This window comes from Eptatretus burgeri, chromosome 14 (assembly GCF_056783735.1).
Source record: "Eptatretus burgeri isolate ZD-2024b chromosome 14, Ebu_testis_v1, whole genome shotgun sequence".
In the NCBI taxonomy this organism is placed as follows: domain Eukaryota; kingdom Metazoa; phylum Chordata; class Myxini; order Myxiniformes; family Myxinidae; genus Eptatretus; species Eptatretus burgeri.
In genome coordinates, this window is record NC_140974.1 from 59,248,206 (window position 1) to 59,271,886 (window position 23,681).

The 23,681-nt window shown below is 46.8% G+C and overlaps 1 protein-coding gene across 1 annotated transcript in view; it reads right to left on the reverse strand.

The window, feature by feature from the left end:
* NIT2 (nitrilase family member 2) overlaps positions 1-23,681 on the reverse strand; it is a 42,107-nt gene that overhangs the window by 8,166 nt on the left and 10,260 nt on the right. Inside the window, exons 5-6 of the mRNA XM_085855076.1 lie at positions 13,718-13,811; positions 2,240-2,314 (exon numbers count right to left, since the gene is read on the reverse strand). Coding sequence (XP_085711202.1) covers positions 2,240-2,314; positions 13,718-13,811 — 169 coding nt within the window. The remainder of the gene's footprint in view (positions 1-2,239; positions 2,315-13,717; positions 13,812-23,681) is intronic.

Here is a 23,681-nt window from a genome sequence, read left to right on the forward strand (position 1 = left end):
TCATTCTTCACCACATCCCTTATATTTCTCAGTCTCCCTCTATTTTGTCCCATCCCTGCTGTTGCTGCGTTTCCCCGTCTTTCTACTGTTGCATTTGTTCTGTTACGCCATGATACATTCTATGTTCTAATTCCTCCTAGAGCCTCGACTTTGTGTTGAAAAAAATTTCAAACCCCAAAACTGCCACCATCTCTGATTTGTGAAACTCATGGTCACAAGCACCATCTTCTGTGCACAATTTTTTTTTTTATAATTTGACAGCTTGTATACAATATTACAGCAAAATAAAAATTGTATATATATATATATATATATATATATATATATATATATATATATATATATATATATATATATATATATATATATATATATATATATATATATATATATATATATATATATATATATATATATATATATATATATATCATGGACATGCATTAATCAAAATGATGACTGCATGAAATAGCAGGAAAGACAAAAGGTTTAAAAAAAAGACGCGATGATCCATTTGAGAGCAGGCTCGCCATAAGACCGATTCCAAGTTCAATTCCAAAGGAGGTGAAATCAACTTAAAATGCCTGTGGGTTGTCATTCTGCCCAGGACAGCTGTATCTAAAGCTGGGAGTAATAATGGAGATTTATTGGGCATGCTTTGCATATTCAACAAGATGGTATTCATAGAATACAAACCGCGCACACTCACGCAGTCCTGAGAAGGATTTGGTGTGAGCCAACTCTTGTTTGATTGTTTTTTTTTTATCTCTGGCCATTAGGCTTTGCTTAATTCATCATGTAAGTTCTAAATCAAATGGTCTTGGAACATGTGGTGAAGTTTCAATTTCCTCCGTTGAACGGTTTTCGATGTACACTCTTAACAAAATGCAGACGCTACACATGCGACCATTTGCTTAACCCCACTTTTTGGTTCATGCGCATGGGGTTAAAAAAAAATACAGTAACACTTGGCAAAACAGAAAAAAGTACAACAGCATTCGGTAGAGCGCATACCTCTGCCAGGCTGAATAGTTTATGTTTTGTATCCCACTGATGGGCTGGATCTGAACCAAAATCCAATCGGCTTGTCATTATCACCTAACCAACTCATCCACCTTGTTTTGTCATAACTCGTCCACAACTTTTTGAGATATCATGTCATATGTAGTTTTTAACCCTATCTCTCAATTTTAGAAATTAGGCCTATGTTGACATTTTGACCTCAAAACTAGTTGGTGGTTGAATTCAGTGACCTGATATGCAAATCCTCTTCAAATTTCAAGTCAGTGAGATGAAAATTGACAATTTTAGAAATTTTAGCCTACGTTGACCTCAAAAATAATTGGTGATTGAATTCAATGACCAAATGTGCAAATCCTGTTCAAATTTCAAGTCAATCGGATGAATATCGAGGATTTCAGAAACTTGGCCTATGATGACCTTTTGGCTTATGTTGACCTCAAAAATAGTTAGTTGGTTTAATTCAGTGACTTGACATGCAAATCTTCTTCAAATTTCTCGTCAATCGGATGAAAATTGAGGATTTTAGAAAATTAGCCGATGTTGACCTCAAAAGAGTGACCGCCATATCACATGGTCATGTAACATGTGGTAAAGTTTCAATTCCCTCCGTTGAAGGTTTTTGATGTAGACCCTTATCAAAATGTAGGCACGTATGACACACGTACGCACACTTCCGATTGCTTAACCCTGATTAACAGAACCTGAGGGCAGTGTTGGTCAGGAAACTACAACCATACACCACCCATGGTAATCCTGTGAGGTACAAACAGAATAAAGTGAATATACATTAAAAAAAAAGAGACAGGGAGAATGAGAAATTAAATTATTGCAGTCCTGATACCGTTATCAGGTCATTACCTTAGTTTCTGTCTGTCTACCAATGGCCTAATAAACACCATTCTTTACCTCACGTCTTGCTTTACTCTTAGCCTTTAATTCTGTGTTGGCCAAAAACTTGCCAAAAGCTTTGCTCATTGGTCATTTACATATTTGCCAGTTTCCTCAATTTGGAAGGTTATTCTTACAAAATTGCAGCTTTGGTTATTTTCAACTTTGGCACGGTTTACTCTCAGGAATGACAGAACCAGGTGACGTCTCCCTTCCACATACCACTTACCATTCGTATTCATCAAGTCCAAAAATGAGACGACAACAAAACGCAAAACGAGCAACAGACAGCAACAATGACGAAAACGACGTGTGCAAGATAAGCTACCTTTGTGGGCATATATCTGGGCAAGCTCTGGAAATCGGATATCATAACAGATACCCAGGCCAATAGTTGCGAATGCTGTGGAGGGACGGGCAGAGAACGATTAAAAAGTTAATACACAATATGAGGATACCTGCAAACAATGACAGTTGACGGAGAAAACAACAGCATTTGTTAAAATATAGTATTTATTCTTCCCCGATTTCTAAGACTTACTGTGCATTATTAACAAGAAAGAGCAATCAGAGATTGCAGAATCTTGTGAGGACTTGTTTTTGTACGGTGTTTCCAATATTTCATTAGTATATAATTAATATACGTACTCGCAATCCAATTGTATCTATTTAATATAAATATTTCCATTCCAATTGTATGTGTTGAATAGATGTACTCACCTTCCATTGCTACGTAATTAAGAGACAAACTCACATTTCAATAGTACGTAATTAGTAGACGTACTCGTGTTCCAATGGTAAGTAATTGATAGATGTAGTCACATTTCAATAGGAGGTAATTAACAGACGCACTCATGATTCAATGGTATGTAATGAACGTACAGTAAGCCCTCGTCCATCGCGGGTCATGACAATGTGGATTTGTTCATACATGTGGGAATAAATGTGATGCTCATTTCCCAAACGCGCATAAAGCTTGATTATGCACTGCTTTGAATGATGTGTTGTGATCATGTCATGCGCAGTGGTGACGTATCCAACCATCTTCTGCCACCCGTGCTGTTTTCAGTCTGCATAACACTGTGGTCGAGTGAGCTTGTGCCCGTAGATTTCCTGAACTCAAATGTTATTTAGCCGCATGCTGAACCCTTAAATACAGTGTGGCACTAAAATGTCAAGCCTCTCCAATTGGTAGTGGACTGAAGAAATCCTGTAAAGTTATGACGTGAGCAGAGAAAATTGTGAGGATTACCTAGTGTGAAAGCTTCCGAGCAAATAAGTGCAAAGATGCCTCAAGGCCAAGGAGAAATCCTCTCATTGAAAAGATGGAGAGGTTATTGAGTGTGTGGATCAATGATCAACTGAACAACAAGAGCTCGGTGGATGACGGCGTGGCTGTACAAGAGCACGTACACAAAATGAACACGTGATCACCAATGCAGGTTCAGCAAGTACAAATGAATTGGATATCGAGACCAATGATAAATGTGCATCAAGACCACCAGCCCCAAACAATTAACCTCCCACCCTGCAAATATATATATATATATATATATATATATATATATATATATATATATATATATATATATATATATATATATCTCTGGAAAATATAAAGAGACCACTGCAAAATTATCAGTTTTTCTGGTTTTACTATTTATAGGTATGTGTTTGAGTAAAATGAACATTATTGTTTAATTCTATAAACTACTGCCAACATTTCTCCCAAATTCCGATTAAAAATATTGTCATTTAGAGCAGGAGTTAGTGCCCGTAAAAATAAATAAACAAATAAATAAATAAATAAATATTCAAACCGCGAGCAACAAACAACAACCACACAGGCCGTTTCTTCGCTCTCGTGTGCCCGGACGTGCCTGACCCGGAAGTTCGCATATTATTCGCAGTTACGATTATTCGCAATTTAGTTTTAATACCCAATTATTCAATTAGCGCCAACGTATTTTACCTTTTCGCAATGTTGTGGCAAGGAAAAACAAAAAGAGAAGAGAAGAGAGAAAAAATGTTTACTTCCTGGTTCGGAGCATACCAGCACTCTGATGTTATCGAAATTTATGCACCGTCTAAAATGAAAACAATCATAACTTGGGGAATTTTATTTATCGAGACATGTGCATAAGAAATCGAGAAATTATTAGAATACACAAAGTCATCACTATCCGGAAGTCCGTACGTTGTAACCCGGAATGGGGAACACGGCTGAGCTTCCCTTCCCCATCGACCACACCCACGCAACAATGTGTCTTGTCATTGGTTTGGTAAATAAATGGCCATAACTTGGGAAGCACTTGTCCGATTAATATCAAACCTTGAAAAGGCACATCCTCAGGTCCCCAGCAATATACCTGGCTGGTTTCAATTAGATCGGACCAGTGGTTGTCGAGAAACAGCGGTCACAGACAGACACACACACACACACACACACACACACACACACACACACACACACACACACACACACACACACACACACACACACACACACACACACACAGATTGCTGGAATTATAGATAGATTTATTTGCAAAAAATGACAACTGGTCAAAATAACAACAAAGATTCAGTGTTTTCAGACCCCCAATAATACTGTTGCAGTTGAGGAAATTCGCAAACCACCATTCAGGTCCCGTAGGTGAGGTATCTCTGTAAGTACATGTGTAGTTAGCCCAAACCCGTTGTTTAGAGGGAATAAATGTGATTCATTCGGGCTGCGACCCTTTAAGATAGCCGTTTTTCTGTTCTATCTTTATTTTGAACCAACCACGTCTCAACCGCAATCACACAACAACCACCAACCGCATCGCCGCTTCACAACAACAACAACAACGCCAACAGCCACAACCTTTACCTTCACAACTCGCTCCCGCAAACATCGCATCACCGTCATTCCAAACGTTGCCATGGCCATGGACCACCACTTTAAACCCTCCACCACCTTCGCCTCTCCTTCTGCGGCCATTCCCGCACCGCTTGTGGGCACCGAGCGTCAGGCTGTCCTGGCCTCATGCGGGACGCGCGCCGAGCCGCGGGTGCAAATAGCGGCCTTTCCGAGGAGAAGTCGGATCAGGAATGATACACGTCCACTTCTGATCCGTCCAATCAGCAAGCGCGGGCGGTTTGGCCCAGCCTCCAGACGCGTCGGAGTAGAATCGATATATGCAAATTCGAGGATCAGGGGAGACTCACGCCGCTTTTTCTCCGTCCAATGGGCGAGCGTGGCTCCACCCCCGAGCTCGTTCTGATCCAGAAATTTGCATATGGGTTCTCCTGCCGGACTATAAAGCGCCGAGCGCGGGGCGAATTTAGGGAGTTCGAGGCAGAGAGTTGGAGAAGAGTCAAGGCGAGTTGGAGAAGAGTTCGAGGAAGAGTTTTTGAGAAGAGTCAAGGAGGGTTTGAAAGAGTCAGTTTCGGTCGAGTGAGTTTTCAGTTGGAGGCAGTGAGTTGGAGAAAAGGTCGAGGCAGTCAAGTCGGGTCTGGAGAGTGGCAGTCTGTCGGGGTTCGGAGTCTGTCGGGGAGCTGCAGAGAGGGGAAGCCTGAAGCCTGGAGCGCGGTCGAGGTGGTTTGCTGCAGTCGGCTGAGGAGAATTGGGGAGGAGGTCGAATAGCTCGGGTCCAAGGCAAGGAAGACGGCGGTCGGCGACGAACTCGCAGTGGAGTCGCTCGTCGCGGGACCCAAGCAAGCCAGCTATCCTCTTTCCCCAGAGCATCAACAATTCCCCCCCCTTTTTCCCCCCGCGCTGAGATAGTGCGAAAAGGGGGGCCCCGTTCCCACCCCACTCCAAGCAGTGCCAATGAAACCCGCGAAGGAGCGCGGAGTCGGGGCGCCGCGACATTTGCGGCTCATCACAAGACACGGGTAGGATCCACCTGGTCTCGCGGCCCACAGGCCCCGTCTGCCCCCTTGTCTTTGAGGGTGGCCCTTTTCTTTTGCTTTTGAGTAAATGTGTTGTCGGCGCCGTCTGTAAAGTAAAATTGTGTAAGTGTTGCCGTGTGCACGCGTAGTCGGTACTAGATCTGCATTGTTGTGTTTCTTTTGTTACATCTGCTTTTGGTGCATAATTGTTGTAATTGTATATGTGTGCTCTCCGTGTGCCGCGGAATAAATGTGCATTATGTTGAACTGTTTTTCCCGTTTCGCTTCGTCTTTTCTTTAATTGAATCTCCATCTTGCTTCACGTAAAGGGTTGGTAGTGGGCTTAATACGCCCGATAATTAATCGGAACCGTCGAGGCCGACGATAACACCGCTCGGTTATCCCGATAGTACGGAACGGGTCGCTTAAGTGGCCCGTGTCCGGAGTCGACCTGCGGCGAGGTGCGGTCGCCAGGTCTACCCTCCGCGTGGGTCCTTAGGTAGGTCGAATTTGGCGAACAACCCTATCCCACGCGGGGGGCCGATTGGCACGATCGTGGTGAGGCCAAAAGGCCCACCCGTGACTAGCTCCCGGCGTTAGGCCGAGAGGGTCACGACAGAATTGTCCGTCCGGTGGGCGACGTGCCGCGATTCGAGTTACGTGGCCGTTCGCACGCCGGCGGGCACGAATTCGCAACAATACAAACAAAACAAGTTCATATTCATTTTTAAACAACACAATACTTATGTTTTAACTTAGGAAGAGTTCAGAAATCAATATTTTGTGGAATAACCCTGATTTTCAATCACAGCTTTAATGCGTCTTGGCATGCTCTCCACCAGTCTTTCACATTGCTGTTGGGTGACTTTATGCCACGCCTGGCACAAAAATTCAAGCATCTCGGCTTTGTTTGATGGCTTGTGACTATCCATCTTCCTCTTGATCACATTCCAGAGGTTTTCAATGGGGTTCAGGTCTGGAGATTGGGCTGGCCATGACAGGGTCTTGATCTGATGGTCCTCCATCCACACCTTGATTGACCTGGCTGTGTGGCATGGAGCATTGTCCTGCTGGAAAAACCAATCCTCAGAGTTGGGGAACATTGTCAGAGTAGAAGGAAGCAAGTGTTCTTCCAGGACAAACTTGTATGTGGTTTGATTCATGAGTCCTTCACAAAGACAAATCTGCCCGATTCTCGCCTTGCTGAAGCACCCCCAGATCATCACCGATCCTCCACCAAATTTCACAGTGGGTGCGAGACACTGTGGCTTGTAGGCCTCTCCAGGTCTCCGTCTAACCATGAGATGACCAGGTGTTGGGCAAAGCTGAAAATTGGACTCATCAGAGAAGATGACCACCTTACTCAAGTCCTCTACGGTCCAATCCTTATGGTCTTTTGCAAACCTCAGCCTGGCTCTTCTTTGCTTCTCATTGATGAAGGGCTTTTTTCTAGCTTTGCACGACTTCAGCCCTGCCCCGAGGAGCCTGTTTCGAACCATCTTCGCCGGGCACTTCACCCCAGCTGCCGTTTGCCATTATTTTTGTAGGTCACTTGATGTTATCCTACGGTTGTTGAGTGACATTTGAATGAGTTGGCGGTCATCCCGGTCAGTGGAAAGTCGTTTTTGCCCTCTGCCAGTCCGTAGCTTTGTTGTCCCCAATGTCTGCTGCTTGACCTTGCTCTTATGAACCGCCGTTTTTGAAATTTTAAGGATGGAAGCAACGCGACGCTCACTGTATCCTTCTGCCAGGAAAGCCAGAATTGAACCCTTCTTTTCCTCACTCAAAACTTTTCTTTTCAACCCTTTTGGCTTGGTCAATAGTTATTTTTTTTTGATTCCAATTACTTTTGAGGTACTACGAGCACTGTTTTTGGCATCCAGCTGGTCCTATTGCAAGAGGATAGTGATGACCACAGTCGTGGTTTTTATACTTTTCCTTGTTAAATAAGATTCGGTTCAGGTGATCACCTAATCAGTACCCCACGAAGTAGAATGAGGTGTGCCTGTGTTGGAATTCAACAGACACTGGAATGGAATGGCTGCCATACATGTAGAGATGCTGATTTAATTTTTTTTGGAGTGGTCTCATTTTTTTTTCCAGAGCTATATATATATATATATATATATATATATATATATATATATATATGTATATATATATATATATATGTATATATATGTATATATATATATATATATATATATTTATATATATGTATATATATATATGTATATGTATATATATATATGTATATATGTATATATATATGTATATATGTATATATATATATATATATATATATATATATATATATATATATATATATATATATATATTCGCGGACCCCACGTGTTGGCAGGTCAGACAGTGTGACCTGTTTCTACATTTGCGCTTCGTGTATTCGCGTTTTTTTTTTTTGTATTACTATTATTATTTATTTTATTTTTTCTGCACATCAGGACTGGTCTCCTACATCCACCTGGGAAATTGAAAATTAGCCAACATCACAGTGTTACATAAAAAGGTTCAAAAATGGATCCCTTAAACTACAGCCCATTTAGCTGACTGCACTTCCAATCATCAGCAAGGACATGGAATCCATCATCACAGTTGACATAAAATCATTCCTTTTCTCCAACAGCCTCATCTCAGATCATCAACTTGGATTCAGACCTGGTCACTCGACTTTGGACATGCTACTTCCAATCTTCCAACAACGGTTGAGGCCCTCAACATCAGATACGAGATCAGGGCCGTCTCTCCCAACATATCTCAAGCTTGTGACATTCTGGCATCCTGCTTTGCTCTCCAAACCGTCTGCCTATGGAATCCAAACCCAACTCCACTCTTGGATTCCTCACTTCCTCAACTCTCATAATCTACCTGTGGCTATGAACAGAACCCTTTCATCTCCTCGCCCTGTCAAGGCTGGTGAACCCCAAGGCAGTATTCTAGGCCCCATATTATTCCTAATTTTCATCAATGATCTCACTGACCCTGGAAAATCCTCTTTATTTATGACTCCACTCTCTGCCATGACATCTCTCATCCTTCTGACAGACAAGCAAGTAGACCTTCCCTCTCCCCAGACCTTGATAAGAATCACAAAGTGGTCAAACACAATTTTTCTTATGTATCCATATTGTCCACCCTCTGTGTTCTCCCTTACCCCTCATTGTTACCTGCATCCCTTGTTTGTCCATCTCCATCTACTTTCTCTCTCTGCCCTGCTGTTGGTGTTTCTCCTTTCTCGTGCTGTTCGCTGAGTTATGTGTCATCGCTCTTCCACGAGCCCAGACCATGTTAAAAAAATATAAAAAAATGCCCCGACATTAGCAGACCTCCACATTCACGGCATTTTTCAGGAACATATCCCCCGTGAATAACAGGGTCTGACAGTACATGTATAAGTATTCCCTCTGAAGTTTTCATGAACGAAAAAATGTATAAAATATTCGCCGGCAAGTTACGTTCTGTGGCCATGTTCCCCTATCCTCATTTATCCTTCAAGGTCTTTACCTTGCGCAACACGGTTTTGCCAAAACCATCGTTTTAAAATAACCTAACCCCGTGTTGAATGAGGGCTTACTGTACTTGCATATTAAAGAAACACGTTCCAATAGGACTAAATAATAGATGCACTCACATTTAAATAGTACGTAATTCATAGATGTCATCACATTTCAATAGTACGTAAATAATAGATGTCCTCACATTTAAATAGTACGTAAATAATAGATGTCCTCACATTTAAATAGTACGTAAATAATAGATGTCCTCACATTTAAATAGTACGTAAATAATAGATGTCCTCACATTTAAATAGTACATAAATAATATATGTACTCACATTTAAATAGTACGTAAATAGATGATCTCACATTTAAATATTACGTAAGTAATAGATGTACTCACATTTAAATAGTACGTAAATAATAGATGTCCTCACATTTAAATAGTACGTAAATAATAGATATAGCCACATTTAAATAGTACGTAAATAATAGATGTACTCACATTTAAATAGTACGTAAATAATAGATGTACTCACATTTAAATAGTACGTAAATAATAGATGTACTCACATTTAAATAGTACGTAAATAATAGATGTACTCACATTTAAATAGTACGTAAATAATAGATGTACTCACATTTAAATAGTACGTAAATAATAGATGTACCCACATTTAAATAGTACGTAAATAATAGATGTCCTCACATTTAAATAGTACGTAAATAATAGATGTACTCACATTTAAATAGTACGTAAATAATAGATGTACTCACATTTAAATAGTACGTAAATAATAGATGTGCTCACATTCCAATAAAAAACCAATGTCACCCGCAGGGTGACCCGTATCTTGCCAAAAGGTGACCACGTGTGACTTATTTAAGGTCACACTGAGGTGAACAGAGCTGCTATCCACCAGGAGCGACTCCTTGAGGAATATCTGCCTATGAGAGATTCCGATGAGAATCGTTCTACAGAGTAACCATGAAAAATATGTGTTTTCCTCATAACGTCACCAAATGACATCATAATGTCTCAAGCTTGACATACCAAGAAAGCACTCATCGAGGTGTTCAATTTGAGGTACTACACGATATGGTTCCTAAAACTTGAAAATTTGACCTTGGGGTCAAATATGTTTGACCTCAGGCGCAAACCATGAAGGTCAAGGCCAATCGCCACCAACAACTAATCACCTGAGCGCCAGACCATATACTACATTCCCAGAAACTTTGGAGATGATTAGATTAAAATTACTCAAAAAATAAGGGTTTCGTCGACTCCCCTGATTTGCGACAAAGTGACCTTGACCTTTGACCTTGACCTTCAAAATTTTATGCGCTGAAAGGGACCTCTATAGGCCTCTGATATGCGAAGTTACAAAAATTTCCAATGATAACTGTGCTCTGCAGAGTGATTTATACGTGATTACAGACAAAGAAAAAAAAAACATCTGAAGGTCAAGGCCAATCGCCACCAAAAATTAAATCAGCTGAGCGCCAGACCATGAACTATATTCCCACGAAGTTTGAAGACGATCCAATCAAAATTGCTCAAAAAATAAGGGTTTCGTCCACTTCCCTGATTTGCGACAAAGTGACCTTGACCTTTGACCTTCAAAATTTTGTGCACTGAAAGAGACCTCTATAGGCCTCTGATATGCGAAGTTACAAAAATTTCCAATGATAACTGTGCTCTGCAGAATTTTTTATTCGTGATTACAGACAAACATACAAAAAAATAAACCACTTGGCAAAAGGTGACCACGTGTGACTTCTTTAAGGTCACACTGAGGTGAACAGAGCTGCTATCCACCAGGAGCGACTCCTCGAGGAATATCTGCCTACGAGAGATTCCGATGAGAATCGTTCTAGAGAGTAACCATGAAAAATATGTGTTTGCCTCATAACGTCACCAAGTCTCAAGCTTGACATATCTAGAAAGCACTCATCGAGGTGTTCAATTTGAGGTACTACACGATATGGTTCCTAAAACTTGAAAATTTGACCTTGGGGTCAAATATGTTTGACCTCAGGCGCAAACCATGAAGGTCAAGGCCAATCGCCACCAAAAACTAATCAGCTGAGCGCCAGACCATATACTACATTCCCATAAAGTTTGGAGACGATTCGATTAAAATTACTCAAAAAATAAGGGTTTCGTCGACTCCCCTGATTTGCGACAAAATGACCTTGACCTTTGACCTTCAAAATTTTATGCGCTGAAAGGGACCTCTATAGGCCTCTGATATGCGAAGTTACAAAAATTTCCAATGATAACTGTGCTCTGCAGAACTTTTTATACGTGATTACAGACAAACAAAAAGAAAAAACAAACAAACATACAAGCTGACTAACATATCTTACAAAAACTTCGTTTTGGCAAGATAATAATGTGCAATTAATAGATGTACTCACATTTAAATAGTACGTAAATAATAGATGTACTCACATTTAAATAGTACGTAAATAATAGATGTACTCACATTTAAATAGTACATAATTCATAGATGTGCTCACATTCCAATAATGTGTAATTAATAGATGTACTCACATTTAAATAGTAGGTAATTAATAGATGTGCTCACATTCCATTGCTACGTAATTAATATAAATCACATTTCAATTGTGCATAATTAATCGACAATCATGTTCAGTGTGGACAGACAGGCAAACAGACCCAAATGCAATACCCTCTCCTCTGGTGAGGGTAAAAAATAATCTTGTTTATATTGAGAATCGTAGTGTCTGTCCGTGTGTTTGTCTGTTTCCCGTTTACGGTGGCAGCTTCCAGCGCTGCGTTTGAAAAGCTGCCGATTGGTTATTTTGTATTTTAATTTCACTTTTCTCCATGCAACATAGTCAGTCACTTTATTGTCCCTTCCAGTAATCTTTAAAATCAACCTGAACATCTGGATTAAAGTAGATTTAATACAGATCTTCATGGAATAACACTATTTAAAATAGATATGTTTTCCGTCTTTTCAGACAAATCTTCTTGGACAGACCACATTTCGATGCTGGCCACCACAAAGCCAGCCGTTGACTGGGCATCCTCCATCCTTCCTTAGCACACCTGAAATCCTATCCACCTACAAGGCCTTCATCCAGAGCTTCATTCAATCCTGCTCTCCCAGCTGGGCTGGCTCCCCCTGCTTCACATCTTGCTCAGCTTGACTCAGTGGCAACCAAAGCCTTCAAGTACATTGAAATCTCTCACAGTGAAGCTGAGTCTATGGGCTTATCACTTTGCCATCACAGCCAGGTCGGTTGTCTCTCCGTCTTCTACCACCTCATTTCTGGTCTTTCACCCTCCACTCTTTCCGTGCTTTGTCCGCCCCAGGTTTCTGCATGACTCACATGATCCACCATCAACCCTCTTCTGGTAAAACTACCCAAATCCAGGATAACTGCTCACCTCCACCCATTTGTTTATCTTTTTTTCCACCTGTGGAATCAACTTCAACATCCTCTTTAATGCAATTCTTCCCTCCAGGTCTTCAGTGCAGCTATTCACTGCCACCTCAGATCATTAACCCTACCTCAGACATGCCTGGTGCTTGCTTAATGGTTAGGGCGGCAGGCTTTGGATCCCGCTCAGCTGTTGAATTAATACCAGGTGGGGTTAACTTGGCCTGTCATCCTTCCGAGGTCGGCAAAATGAGTGCCAGCATGCTGGTATACTGTGTCGGAGTGGTGACCCATCCAGGATAGTGCCCAATAGCCAAGGGGACTGCTTAAGCGGCACCAATGCTTTGCACAGAGTATGGTCCCAATCTCCTCCTCCTCCTCAGATCATCCCCAATCCAAAACCCTGATGTTTTCCACCCTCATTCACCCAACCAAAATCCCTCCTAATTTTCCACTTTTTGCTCCTTAGAGTTTCCTTCCTCATGCATGCGTGTTTTGCGTCCCGTTTTTGTCCGCTACGTCCTGATCCGTTCAGTGTGCTAAGCTCTTCCAGGAGCCTCGACTATGGATACAAAAAAAATATTTTAAAATCCAACCTCCACCACCCGATGTTGCACCACCATTCCCTGGTGGGTGGTATAAGTCGCACAGAGCTTTGACTCAAGAGTGCCACACAATTAACCTTTTCCAAGTAAATGAAATAATTTAAGTTAACATATTAACTCAAACTTTTCCCGTCACTGGGGACGGGTGCTCTTTGCCTGTCAATGGGGACAAGTACTTTTACTCGTACCAAATAATTAATGACTCGAATATATGAAAGCCTGTGAAAAATTACATTGTATGGTCATGGTCTATTACTCCTACTTCCCCTCTTATTCTTTGTGTGCAGAACTTTTTGTGCAGTTAGCATCAGCAAGGACAAGCCCTAAAGTGAGAAAAAAAATAATAATTCATTAAACAAGTAAAACGAAACCGGTGGATTGAGAAAGGACACGTACGTGTTGTGAAGTGTGTAAAACCGGAACCAGGCATCAAAGCATCCGATTCTTTGAATGTGATCTTCCCAGGAATATCAATGTCAAAAAGGTGCATCTAGAAAAACAAACTTTGTTCCATGAAATAAGAGAGGATCTCAATTAATCGAAAGGTTAGTTCAATCACATGCTGTTAAACCCTTCCCAGAAACCAATCCTAACTTGGAGGCCCGTAGCCTGTCGCCCCTCACCCCCACCAAATTTTACTCCTCAACATCTTTTGTTTTCATCTCCTTTCTCTCCCTCTCAGTGTCCATGTTAGCACTGGCTTTATTAGTCCCCGACCGGTTTCACTGGAGGGGACTATAGGTTTGCTCTCCGTCTGTCTGTCCATCCATCCGTCGCACCTGTGTTTTTTCAGACTTTTTCCCCCATACCCTTTAACATATTCATCTGAAACTTGGAACATGGTTTTGTTATGATAAGTTGGAATTTAAGGGTGTTTCGTTAATTTTTCACAGTTATCCCCTTTTTAGACTTAGACAATATCACGTATTATATTGTTGTGGTTGACGAAATTCACAAACCACCATTCAGGTCCCTTAGGTGAGATATCTCGGTAAGTATATGTGTAGTTAGGCCCACACCCGTTGTCTAGAGGGAATAAATGTCATTCAAGAGGGCTGCGACTCTTCAGGATAGCCGTTTTTCTTTTACTATCTTTATTTTGGACCAGCCGCCATTATTACCACCACCAACCACGTCTCAACAGCCATCACAACAACAACCACCAACCACAACGCCGCTTCACCACAACCGCCACGACCTTAACCGTCACAACTCGCCACCATCGCATCACCGTCATCTCGCGCCACTCGTGGGCACCGATGCTGGACTCGTGTAGGGCGCGCACCGAGCAGCGTGTTCAAAAGCATCGCGGACTTACCGCAGAAAAACGGATCAAAAACGACTCACGCCCACTTTTGTTCCGTCCAATCGGTGAGCGAGGGGCGGTTTGGCCCCGCCTCCAGGGCGTTGGAGGGCGGTCGCTATATGCAAATTCATGGATCAAAAAGCATTCACGCCCACTTTTCCTCGGGCCAATGGGGAGCGAGGTGAAAGGTCGGAGGCAGAGGGTCAAAGATGAAAGAGCGAAGCCACGGGGCTTATAAAAACGACTGCGTTCGTCAGTCGAGGGGCAGTTGGGAGTTCGCGGAGTCGGAGTGAAGAGGACGGAGCTGTGGAGAGGCGGCGGCGGCGAAGGCGGTTGAGGGGGTGCTCGCGTCGGATTCGGGGAACTGCGGAGGGAAAGGCCGGCGGCGCGACCGAGGTCGTGGTGGAGACGCTCGTCGCGGGACCCGAGATTCTTCTGAAATCCTCCTTTCCCCGAGCATCAGCAACCCCCTCCTGTTTCCCCCCACGCTGAGATAGTGCGACAAAAAGGGGGCCCCCTTCCCACCCCCTACCAGACACTGTCCGCGAGGCCCGCGGAGTTGAGGCACCACCGCCGCTCCGCGTCTCATCATCAGACGGGTAGGCCCGACACGGTCTCGGCGCCAGGCCCGCCTACCCCCCTCATCCTGGAGGGTGGTTCTCTTTTCTTTTGCTTTGGGAATGTGTTGTCGGCGCCGTCTGTGAAGTAAAATTGTATAAGTGTTGCCGTGTGCCCGGTAGTCGGATAGATCTGCATTGTTGCATTTGCTTTTTGTCTTCTTCTTTTACATGTGCTTTTGGTGGAATTGTATATGTGTGCTTCCCGTGTGCCGCGAAATAAACGTGCTTATTGTTGAACTGTTTTCCCGCTTCGCTTCGTCATTTCTTTCATTGAATCCCCATCTTGCTTCACGTAAAGGGTTGGTCGTGGGCTAAGACGCCCGATAATTAATCGAACCGTCGAGGCCGACGAATAACACCGCTCGGTTATCCCGATAGTACGGAACGGGTTGCTTAAGTGGCCCGTGTCCGAAGTCGACCTGCGGCGAGGTGCGATCGCCCGGTCTACCCTCCGTGTGGGTACTTAGGTAGGTCGAATTTGGCGAGCAACCCTATCCCACGCGGGGGCCGATTGGCTCGATCGCGGTGAGACCGAAAGGTCCACCCGTGACTGGTTCCCGGCGTTAGTCCGAGAGGGTCACGACTGGATTGTCCGTCCGGTGGGCGACATGCCGCGATTCGAGTTACGTGGCCGTCCGCACGCCGGCGGGCGCGAATCCGTAACACTGGTGTCAGGAGTGGGATATAAACCCATCGCCCTCCTCACGGCACTGGTATCGGAGAACGGGAAAACGGGCTCTCCTGTCTCCAATTAAATTCACGGGAATCGGTCCAGGGGTGAGAGAAGCGACCCCCGATTCCCTCCAAATTACGAGCGAGCTAAATTAACCCTTTACGAGAAGCAAGATGGCGTCTCAAGGCGAGCGGGAGCCGGGGGTATTAGAAATGGATGTAGAATGTGTAGAATCCATGGCTCAGGATGAAATCCCCGTGCAGGAAATGTTAATAGTACAGGAAAACGAACTCGCCCAACTGAACCCAGAGCCCGAAATGGGTGCGGCAGCGGCCGCGGTGTATGACACCTCCCCTCCCCCTCTCCACCAAAACCCTTCCCCAACCCCTGCCGAAACGGCTCACTCAAGCGCACCCGACATGGCCCAGCTATGCGCCATGCTGGCGGCAATGACAAACGAAATGAAAGGAATGAACGAAAAGATGGATACAAATACAAATGAAATGAAAGGCATGAACGAAAAGATGGATACAAATACAAATGAAATGAAAAACGAAATGAAAGGCATGAACGAAAGGATGGATACAAATACAAATGAAATGAAAAACGAAATGAACAAGCAAATAAACGGAATGGAAGCAAACATGAAGGAGGAAATGAAAGAGCTACGGGGTGAGACGCGGAACATGGGCCGATGCCTGCAGGCGAGCATGAAGGCCGTGACCAGGGAGATAAAAATGGTGACTCCACGTGTGGGAGCAAACGAGCTGGGTGGGGGTGCAACGGCTGACAGGCCCGCGGTGGAGGCGGGTGAAAAAATAATTCGGGGAACGTGTTGGGCGAGGGTCGTGACGATGACCGAAAGGGAAAAATTAAATGGGGAGACCAAAACGTGTGAGACGAGACACGAGGTGATGACAACGGAAATAATAGTTGAGACAAGGGAGGTAAAGGGTGAAGAGTTGGCAGAGACACGGGAGACAGAAAAAATAGAGGGAAGACTACACGATGAAGACGGGGTAAGTGACGCACACACACACACGGAGGTAGTGGAGGACAATGGGGGTGAGCTGGTGGACTGGGTGGAGGCCCGGTGCCAGCAGCTGGATGGCCTCCTCCAGGAACGAGGGGAGGGAGTATGCCCCCTTGAGACGAGTCACGACCAGGTGAGTTCGGTCGTGCTTTGCGAGGTTGAGGGGACGAGTGCTGTGGACGGGTGCTTGGAGAGCTTGGGGGGTATAGAGGCCCCGGAGACCCTTGTGGGGACATAAATCCCCAGTGTGGTTGTCCCTGTGTGTGTGGTGCAAGGTGTGAGTACGTCCCCGTGTGTGGAAGCGACCCCGTGTGTGAGTGGTGTGGTGGCGATGGTGCCGGAGTACGTGCTTCCCAGCACGCGGAGTGTGGATGAGGCACCGCGGGTGAGTGCCCCCGCGTGTGTGGGTGAGGCACCGCGTGTGAGTGAGGCCGTGTGTGTGGATGAAACGGCCAGTGTGGATGAAGTACCGCGGGTGAGTGCCCCCGCGTGTGTAAGTGAGGGACGGTGTGTGGATGAGGCACCGCGGGGAGTGCCCCCGCGTGTGTGGGTGAGGCACCGTGTGTGAGTGAGGCCGTGTGTGTGGATGAAACGGCCAGTATGAGTGAGGCACCGCGGGTGAGTGCCCCCGCGTGTGTGAGTGAGGTACGGAGTGTGGATGAGGCACCGCGGGTGAGTTCCCCCGCGTGTGTAAGTAGTATGGTTTGTGTGAGTAGTGAGGAACGCGTGAGTGAACGGCCGTATGCAAGGGAGACCGTGTGTGTGAGAGAGCGGTATGTGAGGGAGATGTCGGTTGGCATGCGGGAGCACGCAGCCGCGTCTCCCGGTGTGAATGTAATGGAATGGAGTGTGAGCGTCGTAACACGCGGGAGTGCGTGTGTGGAATGGCGACGACGGCGACATGGGAGGAAAGAAAGCCGAGTAGCGGCTGTAGCTGTTCCGGGGACCGTGCCGGGTTCACCCAGCAGTGAGCACGAGGTCCGTGCTGTGCAACGCACGAGACCACCACGTGCTCGCTTGCGAGAGTGAAGTCCCGGTCCGGAAACGCACGCGGTGGATTTGCCGATCCCGCGGACGGACAAAGCTTAGGCAGGATAACAGATTTGGACCGGACGGGTTCTCCACGCGATCGTGTGTGAAGCTCCAACGGGCAAAGCACATGTGTTCGCGTGGGGAACCCCTCGAGACGTGGGGCTTGTGTTTTTTTTATGCGCACGGTGACGTCATGGCTGCACGCGGGGTTGGAATCCGGCAGGAGGGGAATCCCTGCCGGATGGTACCGTCCAAGGAGGGACGAGGAACACGTGCAGCTGCATGACGTCACGGGCAGGTGCAAAGTGCGCGAGTTGCCGCGCTGGTGCTGCGCATGAAAAAAAAAAAAAGCAAGCCTCACTTTCGGGTGCACAGGATTCCTGGGCAAGGGGTGGAAGACCCCCTTGGCCTGGGCACAGGATGGAAACTAGTTAGGGGGAAGGGTTAGCTTAGTTAGACCGACTTCATGGGGCAGGGGTAAGTCCTCATGGAGTCCGTGGAATGGATTAGTTAGAGGGATTGTAGCCAGATTTAGGATGGGAAAATGGGAGATTTGAAGACAGTGACAGACTATGGATGTGTAGCGGGGACGTAGCTTAGCTACGTAGTGTTAAATGGAACGTGCTATAGTGTAAGGGATGACGTGGGAGCACGAGTTAGTTAGGGGATGTAGTTAGGAGGATGGCAGAGTTCAGCGGTGTGTGTGTTGAAGAGTTGTGAGGTGAGTACATGAGTGAGTGAGGCCAGCGGGTCTGTGTGAGTGGAGCGAATGGGGAATGCATGGTGCGATGAGTGATTGGGGGGAGGAGTGACTCCCGCCCAAGGGACCCCGGGGTCAGAGTAAAGTGAGTTAGCTGGGTTAGTCAAATTGAAAAATGGAGGTCGTTTTGTTGTTGGTGGGAGTGTAGGCTCGAAACCCGTTTGGAGGGGTGCAGGAGCCCTGTTGACGGGTTGGGAGCGTGGCTGCGAAAGGTGATTATCGCTGAGTGGGTACCCCGGGCACCAGGCTAGTCGGCCGTGGTAGGCCAAGGGCCCATGGGGGGCCGGGATAGCGTAGTGGGCACGGGTGCGCCTGCTTGGTGCGGGGGCCCGGGGCGCCATTAGCCGCGTGGGCAGTGTTGTGGGCAAGGGTGACCCTCGGAAAGGGGCCTGGGAAGCCAGCCTGCCACGTGTGCGTTTCAGAGGAGGTGCCATGGGGGGCACTCCCCGGTGTTAGGGAGCTGGTAAGCTCGGAGGCAGTGTAGTGCCCGGGGGTGCCATAGCGGGAGAATCGGCAGAGGGTCGTGCCTGCCAAAGGGAGCCACGTGTCCCAGCCATGAGACCGTGTGAGGGCACGGAGAGAAAATTGGGGGGCGAGGCCCGAAATTGTGAGGACACCAACACAGGCGACGGGAATCTGGGTTGTTAGAACCAATAGTTTAAGCGAGAGGCGCTTGTTGAAAGCCCCGGGGTAGTTTAACAGTTAAATGGATAGGGTAGATTAGGAAGTGTACCCCTCCGCACCATCCATCCCCTCGCTCTCGTTGTGGGCTGCTGGACCCACTTTGGGTTAGATCGCTGAACTCTGGGGAGGCCATTATGAGGCTTGAGTTGGGCCTCGACACAGGACGCTAGCTCTCCCTTATTCCCCTCCGGGAAGGGAACGTAGGGGTTGGGAGTAGGCTCGGTGACAGGATAGGTTAGCCGAACAAGGACGATAAAGGGGGTTAGGGGACGATTTATAGTGGGGAAGTAAAAATAAAAAATAAGTTGGGGCTAAATTGGGGTTTGACAAATTAAGGGAGTGGGTATGTACAGTGACAGGCAAAGGCGATAGGTGGGAGGGAGACAGGGAGGTAGGTCCGAGCCCGCCTTCCAAGTGGCCAGCACCACCGCACTCCCTCCACCAACCTCCACTGAACGGCAAAGGCTGGCCAGCTTCATCTGCTGGCTGTGTTGCTGCAAGGCAGAGGCCGGCCCACTTCATCGGCAGCTGTTGTGTTGCTGCAAGGCCTGTGCCGGCCGGATCATCTGCAGCTGTGGTACTTCAAGGCCTGTGCCGGCCAGTTCATCTGCCGGCTGTGTTTGCCTGCAGCGGCCTTCTTCTGCGGGCTGCGTTTGCCTTTGCCATGCCCACTGCCCACGTTCACCAGCCCCGTTCAATTTTTGCTTTGCCACCCCCTGTTCATTGCCATGTGCGCCAGGATCAAGGCAACAGTTTGCAAGCTGCAAGAACTGCCCTGTTGGCAGCTACAACACGGGCCTGCAGTGGCGGCCCGTGCACCGTGTTTGCGTCCATCCAGTCATCCATCTATTCGTTGTGTTCATTGCGTGCCACTTGAGCTGGCATGGAGACTGCATTTGTGCAGCCCATGCACCGTTGTGGTTCACTGAGTTCAATTCAAACCATTCATCCATCCATTCGTTGTGTTCATTGCGTGTGCCACTTGAGCTGGCACGGAGACTGCATTTGTGCAGCCCATGCACCGTTGTGGTTCACTGCGTTCAGTTCAAACCATTCATCCATCCATTCGTTGTGTTCATTGCGTGTGCCACTTGAGCTGGCACGGAGACTGCGTTTGTGCAGCCCATGCACCGTTGTGGTTCACTGCGTTCAGTTCAAAAAGGAAGGCCTTGGACTGCGTGTGAGCAGCCAGCCACGTTCCCTGTCACCTGCATTGTTTTGAGCCAGAGACTGCATGCGAGCAGCCTGGCTCCCTGCTAACTGCTTTTCTTTTGCAGAGTTCATTGATCCTGGGCCATGGTTTAGTGTAAAATTTGTAAGTTAAGGTTAAGATGTACTGTAAATATGAGTGCGCCCCCGGCATGTTTGTCTTAGCGCCGGCAATTTTATTTAAGTCGTCCGTGTGAGTGAGTTTGTTTAGGTAGTTACTCAGCCCTTAGGTTATTTATTTTGGGGACACGAATACCATGAATGTCGCACTCAGGGATCCGTAGGTAAAATGTACTAGGGGAAAACTACACATGATGGCACACGAAAATTTGACGACTCGGGACGAGTCTGTAAAAAGGGGAGGGGGTAGTGTTGTGGTTGACGAAATTCACAAACCACCATTCAGGTCCCTTAGGTGAGATATCTCGGTAAGTATATGTGTAGTTAGGCCCAAACCCGTTGTCTGGAGGGAATAAATGTCATTCAAGAGGGCTGCGACTCTTCAGGATAGCCGTTTTTCTTTTACTATCTTTATTTTGGACCAGCCGCCATTATTACCACCACCAACCACGTCTCAACAGCCATCACAACAACAACCACCAACCACAACGCCGCTTCACCACAACCGCCACGACCTTTACCGTCACAACTCGCCACCATCGCATCACCGTCATCTCGCGCTACTCGTGGGCACCGATGCTGGACTCGTGTAGGGCGCGCACCGAGCAGCGTGTTCAAAAGCATCGCGGACTTACCGCAGAAAAACGGATCAAAAACGACTCACGCCCACTTTTGTTCCGTCCAATCGGTGAGCGAGGGGCGGTTTGGCCCCGCCTCCAGGGCGTTGGAGGGCGGTCGCTATGTGCAAATTCATGGATCAAAAAGCATTCACGCCCACTTTTCCTCGGGCCAATGGGGAGCGAGGTGAAAGGTCGGAGGCAGAGGGTCAAAGATGAAAGAGCGAAGCCACGGGGCTTATAAAAACGACTGCGTTCGTCAGTCGAGGGGCAGTTGGGAGTTCGCGGAGTCGGAGTGAAGAGGACGGAGCTGTGGAGAGGCGGCGGCGGCGAAGGTGGTTGAGGGGGTGCTCGCGTCGGATTCGGGGAACTGCGGAGGGAAAGACCGGCGGCGCGACCGAGGTCGTGGTGGAGACGCTCGTCGCGGGACCCGAGATTCTTCTGAAATCCTCCTTTCCCCGAGCATCAGCAACCCCCTCCTATTTCCCCCCGCGCTGAGATAGTGCGACAAAAAGGGGGCCCCCTTCCCACCCCCTACCAGACACTGTCCGCGAGGCCCGCGGAGTTGAGGCACCACCGCCACTCCGCGTCTCATCATCAGACGGGTAGGCCCGACACGGTCTCGGCCCCAGGCCCGCCTACCCCCCTCATCCTGGAGGGTGGTTCTCTTTTCTTTTGCTTTGGGAATATGTGTTGTCGGCGCCGTCTGTGAAGTAAAATTGTATAAGTGTTGCCGTGTGCCCGGCAGTCGGATAGATCTGCATTGTTGCATTTGCTTTTTGTCTTCTTCTTTTACATGTGCTTTTGGTGGAATTGTATACGTGTGCTTCCCGTGTGCCGCGAAATAAATGTGCTTATTGTTGAACTGTTTTCCCGCTTCGCTTCGTCATTTCTTTCATTGAATCCCCATCTTGCTTCACGTAAAGGGTTGGTCGTGGGCTAAGACGCCCGATAATTAATCGAACCGTCGAGGCCGACGAATAACACCGCTCGGTTATCCCGATAGTACGGAACGGGTCGCTTAAGTGGCCCGTGTCCGAAGTCGACCTGCGGCGAGGTGCGATCGCCCGGTCTACCCTCCGTGTGGGTACTTAGGTAGGTCGAATTTGGCGAGCAACCCTATCCCACGCGGGGGCCGATTGGCTCGATCGCGGTGAGACCGAAAGGTCCACCCGTGACTGGTTCCCGGCGTTAGTCCGAGAGGGTCACGACTGGATTGTCCGTCCGGTGGGCGACGTGCCGCGATTCGAGTTACGTGGCCGTCCGCACGCCGGCGGGCGCGAATCCGCAACAATATATATATACATGGGTCAGTGTTCAGCTGCTCTAACTCCAACCAAATTAAATCATGCGCCGCAATGGCATCACAGATCGGCAGGTCTCAAGCCTTGGTGCTGGGTGTTAGTCCATGGCCCAGTGCAATTTTAATGATCCCATGTATATAACCACGATGTATTAGATATTTGCACTCAAGCCGTACGCATGTTTTTGCTTCATGCATGTACATCGGGTTATCTAATAAATAAATGTTATTTTCTGTCTGTGTGTATCTGTCTGCGTGTAACACAAATCACACCAAAACTACTGGGCCAATTGCCGCCATACTTGGCACATGGACCAAATTCGACCTCATGGTGAACATGGGCTACTTGGTTTTCTCTGTAGTCACGGGGGTTCGGGAGGTAAGGTCGACAAAAATTGTCTATGTAAATGTGTATCGTGTTGCGTCACCCAGTGGTGGTGGCATAGGGGATTACAAGTCAGCTGTGGGGATAACTTGCATTTTTGCATTGTACACGTCTCCAGAGAGTGGGAAGCCCCAAAGTAAACCTCCACTAAATAGGGGAGGCAGGGGAAGGGGTGTGTGTGGTGGGAGTCCAAAGGGAGGTGAGTGGGAGGAGGCAGAGGTGAAGGGGTGTGGTGGGAGTCAGGAGGCAGGGGGAGGGGTGGGATGAGAGAGGGAAAGGGATGCGAGGAGGGAGGGGAAGGGACCCGATGTTACCCAGCAACACTGGGCACGCCTGCAAGGTTTTATTATTTTTGGCACCGAATGTGCCTTATACACCACCAAAATAAAGGAACATTCATTGGGACCGGTCAGGGACATATAGTGCAAAGCAATTCTCCCTCTTGTTTCATTTCATGACTCCACCCTTTATTAACCCTATCTCTGTTAATCCAGAGATTTACGGTGGCCGCTTTCAATTTGAGCGGTTAATAATTGGTTAATATACATACATATACAATTGGTTAATTAATTGGTTATACATACATATACATGTATGATTAATATACATACATATATA